General features: G+C 49.0%; 1 protein-coding gene across 2 annotated transcripts in view; it reads right to left on the reverse strand.

The window, feature by feature from the left end:
- The window catches only part of LOC144931508 (receptor-type tyrosine-protein phosphatase alpha-like), a 103163-nt gene that overhangs the window by 40367 nt on the left and 50146 nt on the right, over positions 1-12650 (reverse strand). For both annotated transcript variants that reach the window (XM_078855441.1, XM_078855440.1), the window contains 3 exons: positions 10852-10884; positions 10665-10682; positions 9873-9945 (listed from right to left, as the gene is read on the reverse strand). In XM_078855441.1, coding sequence (XP_078711567.1) covers positions 9873-9945; positions 10665-10682; positions 10852-10884 — 124 coding nt within the window. The remainder of the gene's footprint in view (positions 1-9872; positions 9946-10664; positions 10683-10851; positions 10885-12650) is intronic.

Consider the following 12650-nt stretch of genomic DNA (forward strand, 5'->3'; position numbering starts at 1 on the left):
AACAACGTCAACAACAAAGAGCCCCTCTCGCCACGAGGTTCCGAGTAAGTGCAGCAAGTCGGCAAGTAGTCGATGGCGCAGCGGTCGATTGCGCAGTCGTCGTCGTGAGCGGAGTTCGTGGGTGTCGCCGCTGCCAGCAGCCAGGCGCGCGTTGAACCGAACCCGGCATCAGTGGAAGGGGGTGGGTGGTGGTAGTGGAGGGAGTGGATGGGTGGTGGTGTAGGGGGTGGGTGGTAGTGGAGGGGGTGGGTGGATGGGTGGTGGTGGTAGTGGAGGGGGTGGGTGGATGGTGGTGTAGGGGGTGGGTGGGTGGTGGTGTAGGGGGTGGGTGGTAGTGGAGGGGGTGGGTGGATGGGTGGTGGTGGTAGTGGAGGGGGTGGGTGGATGGTGGTGTAGGGGGTGGGTGGGTGGTGGTGTAGGGGGTGGGTGGTGGTGGAGGGGGGGTGGAGGTATGGTGGGTAGGTGGTGGTGGTTGTGGGTGGGGGTAGTGGAGGGGGTGGGTGGATGGTGGTGTAGGGGGTGGGTGGTGGTGTAGGGGGTGGGTGGTGGTGGATGGGGGGTGGAGGGTGGTGGGTGGTTGTGGGTGGGGGTAGTGGAGGGGGTGGGTGGTTGTGGGTGGTGGTAGTGGAGGGTGTGGGTGGATGTGAGGGTGGTGGAGGATGGTGGTGGGTGGATGGAGGATGGTGGTGGGTGGTTGTGGGTGGGTGGTTGTGGTTGGTTGGTGGTGCTGTGCATGCGTTTTTTGTTTGTTAACTTCCTGTCGGCGTTCGCGGTGTGTCCGTCTTAAAGGGTCACGGAGGGAAACGCGCGTAAACCGACCGATTGGGGAGGGTTTCGCAAGCACTTTCTGGTGACCCCCCGAAAGTGGGCGATGCCAGCGTGCGTGTGGACAAAGATTGCCCCCCCCCCACCCCCGTACAGCCTGAACAGACTGTTGGGGCAAGTGCTGCCAGCGAGCACCTCTGAAGGCCAGCACGGCGCACGAGGGGGTGGGGTGGCCAGCACCACGCCCGGCCGCCTTTGTCTCTCCAGTGGCGATGTTTTACACACCGCACCCAGGGTACTGGTTTGAGGTCGAGTCGACCTAGTGGTGTTGTGGGGAGCGGTGGTGTTGCCATTAGCGCCGCTGCCCTATGAACGACCCAGCGTACCCGAGTTAGATTCACGGCCAACGCCGGTGACGATGATCTGAATCTGTCCTGGGCCTCACCCCCCTCCCTAGGTCAATTCGGCCTCAAATGAGTAACCCGGTAAGGTAAGTAAAAACATCGCCACTGGGGAGACAAAGGCGGTCGGGCGTGGTCCTGGCCACCCACCCCGTCGTCTGCCGTGCCGGCCTTCATAGGTGCTCGCTAACAGCACTTGCTCTTACAGTCTGTTAAAGTCTATACGTTGGAGCTTTTGTTTTTTTGCAACACCAATGACTGGTACCAGCGTAATTTAAAGATCAGCCTCCGTGGCTCGTGAAGGATGCTGGATTGCTCCTCTCTCGCTGGGGGTGACGGGGACGCTTGGAGGCAGTCAACCCTCCAACAACAGCGGAGGGCAGCAGAGGAGGAGCGACGCTCACAACAACGAGCGCAGCGCCGGGCGATAAAAAACGCAGCAGCGGAGTTGGCACACCGTGGGGGGGGGGGGGGGTTACAGGTGGTTGAATCTGCCAGTCGCCTCCGTCATTCAAACCCATGGCAAATGGCTTTGTTCCCTGACCTACTGCCAGCAGCGAGCCTTCGACCACTTCACGTGGTTTCAGAGTGAGCCTAGCCTGGCACAAGAACCATGGTGACGTCAATTCGGAATTATAGACTTTTTTTTGTGTGACTTGCTAAGCTTTCCTATGCAGTACTTCTGCACTCGTTTCTGACCGGCCCCCTTACTGGACGTCCGTGAAAAAGAGCTTCATAGCTCATCGGATTCTTCCAGTCTAAATAAAGATGATGATTCTGACACTTGGCGGCGAACGGCGGTTGTTGTCGAGAAACGAGGAACTGTATACACGGTTTCCGATAACTATAAGTGCAAATCTGCCACAACCCCTTATCAGTGCCCACCTTATTACAGACCAATTCAGACCTTATTGGCCACCCCGTGCTCCTTATACATCTCAAGGTTCATCCTACAAAGTTCCAATCACAAGGGAGAACACACAAACAGACATACAATTTGTGTTTGCCCGTATTGAAACGGCTGTACGCCGTATGGACCTGAAAACTCAATTTCCCCTGTACAAGAATACGGGGTAAGCCGTGTGGGTTGACAGCCATGTGTACATAAGTGTAACGATTGCAGTGCGACATTAATCCACGGGGGAAGGTCGGTTGGGGTGGCGTAACATTGGACTTGCATCTTTACAACCCGTACAGGAAACTGTTTTGTTTTAAAGTTGTCATTTTAAGAGCGGCGACCAACGCCTATGCAATCGTGGAGGCTTGCTAAGCATCGCCAAGGGGCGTGAGGACACCGTCACAGCAACGACCTCACGTTAACGCGACACAATTGAGGCTTCGGCACACAAGCGCAACAAACAGGTTGTCCGGCAAGGTGTAATGAGCAACTTTTAGCTGTTGCGAAGTAAGATCTTGTTACGCCTCTTGTTGCTGCTGATAGTCCCCGCAAATATGACGCAATCCCTCCCAACTACCCCCATGAATTGCCAATTCCAATGTTTACTTTTGCCAAATGTTTATTACTTTTGCCAAATGTTTACCCAGAAAAAAACCTCACTGACTTTGAAGACGTATTGCACCCCCCCCCCTCCTCCCAAAGCCAAGTTCTGCTAAACAAAGATGTTTGGCCAATTCCATTTCATAAAAGTTTGGCCCGTGTGCGAACGAAATAGGAGTGTCCGGTGGAAACCCATCAGGCATCATCGAGATGAGTTCTGACACTCAACACCACTTCTATCTCGTGGGCACGCCTCGCAGCCCTACCACATACTATAACACCTGGCAAGCCGTTGGTTGAGATCACCCCATTGAAGAACTAACCAGGCACAAACCTGCTTAGTCTCCCGAGATCCAGTGACTTTAGGGGCATTTGATGTTTGTACGCTGAATTCATTTCGCAATATGTAGCCGAACAATGCTAATCGGAGGTGCGTATATATGTGTGTACTGTACGTTGAACTTCTTTCGCACCGTACGTAGCAAACCTGTGACTCGGACATACGCAACTTATAAACACGCCGTGTTCTGCGACACCGAGAGAGAGAGGGTCACGAAGTGAAGGCCACGGTATCGGCCAGGATTGGACAGTAAATGAGTAATGGGTTGCAAATGGCAGCAGCCAGTGCGTTGGTGCTGTTGATTAGCATCGGAGCCATTCTACTTGGCAGGATGTGGCTTCGGGGGCGGTGCGCGTTGCGTGAGTGTATGTGAGTGTGTGCGGTAGTGGGGAGCGGTGGTGTAGCGGTTAGCGCGCTGCGATATGAACTTGGCGACCCAGGTTCGATTCCCGCTCACGGTCAACACCGGTGACGATTATTTGAACCGGTCCTGGGCCTCCCCTAGCTCGACTCAGCCTCAAATGAGTACCTGGTGAGATGCGTAAACATCGCCACTGGAGAGACAAAGGCGGCTTGGGCGTGGTGTTGGCCCACCCACCCCCTCGTGTGCCGTGCTGGCCTTCAAAAGTGCTCGCTAACAGCACTTGCCCCCAAAAGTCCGTTAAGGCTATACGTGGGATCTTCGTGCAAGAACTGCCAGATATTGTGGGTGCATGTGTGCACAAAGGACGGTGGTTGCAGCAGCCCGTGCATATTTTCACACGCACTGACCCCCACGTGCAAAGCTACACGTTACAGAGGGTTGAGCCGTGGATGATTAAATTAGCCCACGTGTGTGCTTATGTTTTTTTTTTCCCAGAAGGTGCAAGGGTGTGCGAAATTGTTCATTGGTGTGTGTATTGGGGTTTGTGGTTGTGGGCTTAGCACTCCACTCCACTGCGAACACGGTGACCTAGGTTCAGCGACGGCTATCAACAAGTTTCGAATGGTATCTGAATCGGCCATGCGCTTACCCTAGGTAGACTCAGCCCTTAATGAAGACCTGATGCGGAAACATCAGCAATGGGGAGGCATATACGGCCAGACGTGATGCTGGTCACAACAACCCATCGCGTGGCGTGCCGGTCTTAGTAGGTACTTGCTTAATAGCACTTGCCCCAAAAGTCTATAAAGGGGGAACTTTGTTCTTTTGTTTGATGTGTTTGTGTAATGTCCTCAGCAGCTTTCAGCCTTATAACCACTCGTTTTATCTTACGTATGTTGCACTGTCAACACTTGGGGTACAAACTCCAGATACGTGTTTATATACATCCATGCACATTCCATGTGTCGTCTTTAAATTAAGCTATACAGTAGAGCCAAATGAAGAATTCTCAATGCTACTTCAGTCACGACTCTATTAGATTACATGACTTGGTTTAAACCTTTACTCAAGCTCCCTGTGTGCGAGTGATTGTGTATTATACACGTGTGTTACCTGTATCTGTGCAGTAGTGTATAGTTAATTCAGATATCTAAAACAATCATAAAACACTCATAATTATCTTAATTATCGACATGCATCACTGTTTTACACTAATGGTATTGTTTTGAGTGCTTGTGTATTATTAATTTAAATGAGTATTTAGCATATATAACATCGTATTAATTCTAGATTTGAAGCTTTTGTGACTGCAAGGATTCATATTCTTAGGGTTTTTCCGGTAAAGTCACGTAGATAAAAAATTTTAATTATTTTTTATTTTACTTTTATTAATTTTATTTTTTTCTCTACGTGACTTTACTGAAAAATCCTAAGAATATAACATCGTAGTTTATGATCAATCCACCGCTGAAGGAAGGCCTCCCCACGCTATTTCAGCCACAGGGGTTGTTTGAGTGTTTGACCATACTTCACTGGTTTTCTCGGGTTGGTTCGCGCTAACCACTGCGCCACGACTCCCAACCCCCCCCCCCCCCCCATCATCTTCGTTACTACGGACACAAATGTGGCTCAACATTTCGTATCAAGCTGTGAGCACATACCGAGGATTATATGCGGATCACGACTACAGTATTGAAAATCGCTGGCATTTCGCCAGGTATGGTGTTTCGCGTGAGTGGAGTAAAACACGTTGTTTTGCTATTCAATCTCTCGCGGTAGCCACCAAAGTGGAACGCGTTCGATTGCCCCTTAATTAGGGCGACTTCATTCCGGGTTTTGGGAAGTGTTGCAGGCTTGTCCAAGGATTTGAAATTACAAAGCACGGAGGAAGGCATATGGTTGCCACTGCTCACTTTGAATGACCGCGGCACTTTTTTGGAACAGTTCAATTCCCTTGGAAGAACAGCACCGGCATAAACTTAGTACATTTTCTTTCGGGAAAAAAGAACATGCAATGTTCCGGGCTGTACATTATCGACACCAGAGGATAAAGGTACGTTGTGTATATTGGTCACACGTTAGTTGCTAATGCATTTGACGTTTCAAGGCAAACTAAAAAGGAGTGACCTCATGTCAAATGAACAGGAGAGTATCAATCATTCACAAGATCGGTGAACGCAATTATTTTTGCGCTGTAAATATTCCACCGAATACATGACCAGTTGGGCAGAGTTCGTGCCTAATATGTGCACTCGAGTTAAGCAGGTGGACAACAATACCCACGGTGCCATTGAACCACCCTGACCTCATTATAAAATACAGTAGAGTACCTCTAACTGCAAGCAAAACTCTCACTCCACGTGACCCAAAGTGCCACGCTGCCAGGCACTTCGACGGCACCCGTAAGCGAGGTCACATCACCTCAATATTTCAATAGCTCCACCGACCTTCCAATCCAATCCAGGATCAATTTCAAGATCACACTCACAGCCTGCACAACGCTACCTCGACCTCCGCCTGCCTGCCTCTCCACCTCTTATCTCACTCTCCTTCCCTTCACGTGTGTGTGTGTACGTGTATATTGAACTTCTTTCGCACCATACGCTGCCAACCGTGCTAATCGGAGGTGCGGGGAAAGGACAACAAACGAAACAGACCAAAAAGCAGTTCTCAAGAAATGAGTTTTCAACGTGGAAAAATGCACTCGCCTGCCTCTCCACTCTTCGTGTCAAGTAACTCCCCTCCGTTCACTCTCCACTCCCACAACCCAAGGCTTTCTGTCCAAGCCCCCCCCCCCCCCCGATCAGCCTTCTCTCAGTGCTCGTTCTCCTCTGCTGCCCCCCACTGTGTGGAACAGCCGTCCCCCAGCTCTCCATGCTGTCGACCCCCCCCCCCCACTTCTGTGTTTATCGAGCCTGGACTAACTCCAGGCTCAAGACCTATAAAACAAAAATGGCCACAGTTTTACAATGGAGTCTTGAGTTGCGGTCGCATTTTGGACACTATTTTAAATCCACGCTGTGACCACAGCTATTTGAGAGTGCGGTTTGGAGTCGATGGTTTAATCTCCTTGAGACCGCAGAGTGTTTTTTTGGGGAACGCATCTTTGTAACGTGAATATCACAATCACATCGTGGGAGTTGGCATGGCCAGCGAACGTCGCTGGCGCTAAAAGACGCCGTTCGCCAAATACCGTGATTGAGGCATTGTGTGAGTAAACGGCGCTTTTAAGCTGCAGCAATGATGTTTCTCTGCAGGCATGCAACACGAATTATGTAGACGCAAACTGCTCATATTTCTGGAAGGTGGCTTAGGAGTTTACTTTAGACTTGGCATCTCAGCCACCCGAGATTACAACTGGATTCTCAAAGTGTTCCGATTCGATGGTCTAATGGCAGTCAAAAAAAGACAAAGATCCCCCGTATAGCCTTAACAGACTGTAGGGGCAAGTGCTGTTAGCGAGCACCTATGAAGGCCGGAACGGTACACGAGGGGGTGGGTGGCCAGCACCACGCCCGACCGCCTTTGTCTCCCTAGTGGCGATGTTTATACACCGAACCAGGTACTCATTTCAGGCTGAGTCGACCTAGGGGAGGCCCAGGACCGGTTCAGATAATCGTCACTGGTGTTGGCCATGAGCGGGAATCGAACCCAGGTCGCCAGGTTCATAGCGCAGCGCGCTAACCGCTACACTACCGCTCCCCACGAATGGCAGTCACCCCCATTTACACACACACACCCACAAGATTAAATGTGGCTTTGCAATTAATTGGAAAAAAGTCCAAATCTATGAAGCAACACAATGGTTGGTTTCGGTTTATTGTGTCAGTCTCATAGCAGGGTGTGTGGGGAAATTATAAAAAGGGCATTTGCAGGGTATTAGTGGGAGCAGTCCCCTGAAAAATCTCATCTGCAGCTATTATCTGCCATGCATGGGTTGCACTGCTGTGCGAGATTTCCAAATAAATTCTTTACCTCGTGTCCTGATGTAGCACAATCGGAAACACATTTGGAGGACCCCCCACCCCGCCCCCAACATGCACATTTGTATTTTGACTTTGCAAAAAAATGTATGTCATCCATTTTCAGGTTCTTGGTGGCAGGTAACTTCAGGATTTATAGATAGGGCACGCAATTAAATAATAATATAATAGCCCGGAGTCTTGCGGATTTTAACATAAATGCGTGACCTTTAGAGGAAAGCTTTCCAAAGTTAAGCTGAACGAGGATATAAAACAGAACTATAATTTACCCTAACCCCATCTGGCTTTTGCTCAAGATATGTATACCTTTACGCATTTGTATATAGAGATGATGGCTACAGGCATTATAGGTGTGTGCAATATATCACCCGGCCATCTCAGTCTTGTATATGCCGTACAGCATTCGTCAACGGCTTTAGCGCCACATTCCATGGGAGGTAAATTTCTTTTTTTCACGGATGTATATTTCCGTACACGAGTGAACCAAGTGGCACATGACTTCAAGAATGATGATGGGTATTGTGTAAGTGTTCAGCACAAGACTTAAAACGACATAGAGAACATTAGGGGTTACGTCACCCAGTGAGCGAAAGCAATCAACGTACGTGCTGTCACTTTTGGAGGCACATATTACGACATTTAGTAGATTGTATTGTGGAGTCACAAGTACAGGCTTGACTTATTTGTGCCAAACGTCAGCTTCCTCGCCCTTCTTGATCACCGTTATAACGTCGGCCATCTGGTCAACCTTCGCTAATTGTGGATGGTGCTCATTCTCCTCTGCTGCCTCCATAGCCTGCAACGTCCTTCCCCCAGCTACCCGTGCTGTCGACTCCGTGTTCTTGGTCAAATCCAGGCTCAAGACCTTTGTTTTTTTTTTTTAAATCTGTCTCGGATTGATTCCCTGTCTTTTGTAAAATTAACACGCCCGACTTTTTTTCCTGTACAGCATCTTGAGATGCGCCGCGTTTAGATGCTACGGAAATCCAAATTGTAATGCACATTGTGTCACGATCGTCTAACCCACGCTGAACCAGCATGGTGAAGTACGGTCAATGAACCCTCATGCATTGGTTGGCATGGGGAGACCTTGGATTCACAAAGGGCTGTACTTCTATTTATCTGATTTGTTAATAACATATGAGCCGTATCCGGTGTTCCACTTGGCAGTAACAAAGGTTCCTGGCAATCTTTAAGCCAAAGTGGTTAAAGAATATCCATTCAGAATATCCAGATATCCATTAAAATATATCCCGAGGTTTGTCAGCCAACTACCTTTTAGGGGTATGGCTGTGACTTGGGAATAAGCGTGTCTCTCGATTTGGCATTGACTAATGATATAATTGATAATTAATGGATTTCCAAGAAGGGGCCCACTGTGAACATTTGCTTTGTCGGAATCATCCATCCTCACCACACGTGGGACCTGGGGCATGATGAGTCTCCCAAGAGTTAACACAAGGGTCCCCTTCTGGCCTGTTTATCTGCTTAGCGTTGCGAGTTATGTTTGGCTAAATTAACAAAGATATATATATGCTTATATTTAATAGGTACAGTTAAAGTGATTTGTTGCTCAATTGAGTATTGCGGCAGCATTCATCTCCTGCTACAGCCCCGAGCCAATGCACAAACATTCCACATTCCTATGGCGAGTGTGAGTCTTTCCATCGGGCAACCACTGTCGTCTTGCCCATACAGCGGTATTAATTTTAATGTCCACGTAGTGATGGTGGGCTGAGTCAACATCCAGCAATCATGATTTGAACCCACAACCTTCCGATTGCGAGCCGCTCACTCTCACGACGAGCTATCTGGCCAGATGCATTTATAAAAGAAACATTTTTTTAACTAAAGATCACGTGCATTGTAGAGGAATGACAAGACAAAATCCCCTACGTAGCCTGCTGGGGGAAAGTACTGCTAGCGAGCGCCTATTATTGTCAGTGTAACACGTGGAGAGTGGATTGGCAGGGAGGGGGTGGCTAGCCCCACGTCCGGCCGCCTTTGTCTCCACCATTGTTGCACCGCATCAGGTACTCTTTTAAGGCTGAGTTGACCTAGGGGAGATGCCCACAACCAGTTCAGATATTCGCCACCGGTTTTGGCTGTGAACGAGGGTTGACATCAGGGTCAACGTGCTCGTAGCACGGTGTACTAACCACGCCACCACCGCTCCCCACATGCATGACACACGGGCGCGCGCACACAAACATTGCCCAGGTACAGAAGCCGCCTGCAAATTTGCGTCGTCGTTGCTTGAGCCACAATTTAAATGGGGGAACGATGTCGGGCCCTGGGGAAGTGGGGATGAGGCGTGGGGGGGGGGAGTAAGGAAGTGGGGACAGGTGACGATGTGGGGAGTTGAGGTTGGTAAGTGAGAAGGTGGGCAGGTAACAGGTAAGTAGGTGGAGAGGTGGGGAGGCCAGGAGGAAGGGAGCTGAAGCTTTGATGAGGTGGGGAGTTGAGGAGGTGAGCACACAGACACAGATGCTTGCGGTGCATCGCTGGAAGGAGGCCTCACCGCAGAATGTAGAGCATGACGGCCCCGAAGGTGGCCAGTAGCAGCACCAGTGCCACCACCACTCCCACCAGCACTGCAGAAAGACAAACACAACCGCAATCACCGGCACGATATATCGTGCAACAGACACGTATATCTTGTAGATGATAGATGTGCAATATTTTTTTTACGTTGACTTTTTGGTCCTAACTTTATCGTCCCTTCGCCGGCATTGGATGATGAATGGCATGTAATCTCCTGCTCTTTCTCTTCACCTTGTCCAAACAGGCACTGTAGCGCACTCTTTGTTTTGCTTTGTGATTCGCAGATGGCAGTGAGGCGGTGGTTGCCGGGCGGTTAGTTATCTTAATTAGAAATGTTTGTCCGCTCTCCAAGTTAGGTCACTCAAAAACACAAATGAACATTTTGGAGTGGGGAAGTTTCGTGCCAATTCACGATGCATCGCTAATTCCTTGTCCAACCTTTATTTCTAGATTATCAAAGAAATGACGGACAAACGGCGTTTGGTAAAAACCCACACGGACGATGGGGCAACACTCCAAAAGCCCCACAGAGCCAGGGCAACGATCGAGTTGGTGCGCTGCTTCGTGCAGGCACATCTCGATCGCTGGCCCCTGCAGGAGGGCATCTCGCACGTATGATCCCGACGTGATTCTCTAACCCTGGACTATGTGATGTAGGTGCAAACCACCAATTACAGGGGTGTGCACCTACATCACATAATCCAGGGTTAGAGAATCGAGCGCTTTGCCCCTGGAGTGTGTCGCTGCTGTCAACACAGCATCAGCTCACCTTGCCTGTTCATGGCTCCTGTGGGGGGATAACACAAATAAAATAGTGTTAACATAACAAACAAATGTTACAGTTTTGTAAATGGAAGATGCCGTGTACGCTGCATAATTAACATTCTATGTTTACAATTGAGTAGAATACGATCTGCTAATTGCAAAGCATGCACTCTTGTGATGTAGGGACGTACTTGTGTTGTCATCTGGGTGCAAAGAGTCAGAATCTAGAAAAAGAGAGAGCAAAAGTAACGTTAGAATGTTAAGATAATACATATGCAATTATATTGGGAGTGGTGGCACAGTGGTTAGTAAACTGCGCTATGAACCTGGTGACCGACGTTTGAATCCCAGCCATGGTTACTATCAGTGGTGAGTGATATTTTAACCGGTTCTAGGTACCCCCCTTCAGAAACCTACACTGCCAGCGTGTTGTGCCAATCAACCCCCCGTTATTGGCACAACACACAGAAAATAGTCAATTGACAATATATCATATTCTTGGTTCTGAGGACGGCTGCTTGCGTTGTGGCCGAAACGTCGTGAGAATTTTATCATGTTTTATTTTTGTTATTTTATTATTTCCCTTCTACGTGACTTTACCGAAAGAACCAAGAATGTGAATCCCTGCAGTCACGAAAGCTTTAAATCGACAATATATCTCATAGTAATAATAATGTGCAGTGCATTGAGGAAGACCTAACAGAGAATGGCTTAACGACACAAGAGATTTGGTGCCAGAAAGATGTGGCACTACTTGAGCATATTGGCACAAGACAGAGGTTAAGTGGAAACAAATGACGGAATGTGCAGTGATCACCTACGGGATATTTGCGCATGTATTGTGGTGGTGATGATGATGATGACAGTGCATTGTAAATCCATTGCTGGTCGAAGGCTTTTCCGTGCCATGTCAGCCAGGGGAGTAATTTAACCATACTGCACCACTTTGGTTATGGTTACTGCACATTGGTGTAGTAGTGGGAGCCCAGGACCGATTCAAATGTCACTCACCGCTGACGCTAGCGACGGTCAGGTATAAAACTCAGAAAACTGGTTTCACACGGCAGTGCACAAACAAACACTGCACCACCACTCCCCCCCCCGCGGATTCACTATAGTTTGCTCAACCACAATTATGGTATTATTTTGCGAGGATTACTGAAAAGATATCCACTATAAAACCATACGTAAACATCCGTTCGGCACGGGACGTTAGCACGAGTGCACGCGGTGTTCAATGTGGAATTGGTTCAGATAGATTCCTCTGGTTTTCGTTCTGTATTGACCACATGGCTCGGCCCAGCCGCTACGGTCACAGCTATTGTTGCCGTCTTCCTCCTCTCTCGGGCCCAGGCCCTTAATTTACGTCGCTGTGAATTGACGGAAAGAGGTCCGGGTGGGGGCAGAGAATATCCACGAGTCTTTCTTTTTTTTTTCCAGCGAATGGCTTGACAAACACAAAGGCTGTGCATTCGTGAGGTAGGCCTTGATAACGTGTCGTCGCATTAATAATCAGGGCACGTTAAACATCTGCGAAGGTTGTATTTTAAGAAATGTCTAACACCAGGGGAATTTTGCATGGAAGAGGTTTCACACGTAGCCTGTTTTGTCAATCGACTGCTGGATGAGGGCCACCCCACGCTCCGTGGGTCATGGGGGTTATATATTTGGCCGTATTTCGTCATGGCTGGTTGGTGAAAGCAGGGAGCATAGATGTGGGAACAGAGAAGTACAATACAACAATCGATGTCCCCACAATGCCCTCTGCTGCCCACCAATGTAGCAGCACAGCAGCCTGTAGCAACTGCTGTGCACAGCGGGCGCACATCCTCACACTCAACCCTTGCTTAGCTTGCGCGATTCGGCACATTCCAAGAGATATTGTTGGAGGCGAGAGGTTTCATAGCACGTAGGTTATACAAAGTGCCACATATTATTTGAACCATTTATGACATAACGGTGATATATGCTTCCTGCCAAACATAGTGCA

The sequence above is a fragment of the Lampetra fluviatilis genome, chromosome 4, assembly GCF_964198595.1.
Source record: "Lampetra fluviatilis chromosome 4, kcLamFluv1.1, whole genome shotgun sequence".
Lineage (NCBI taxonomy): Eukaryota > Metazoa > Chordata > Hyperoartia > Petromyzontiformes > Petromyzontidae > Lampetra > Lampetra fluviatilis.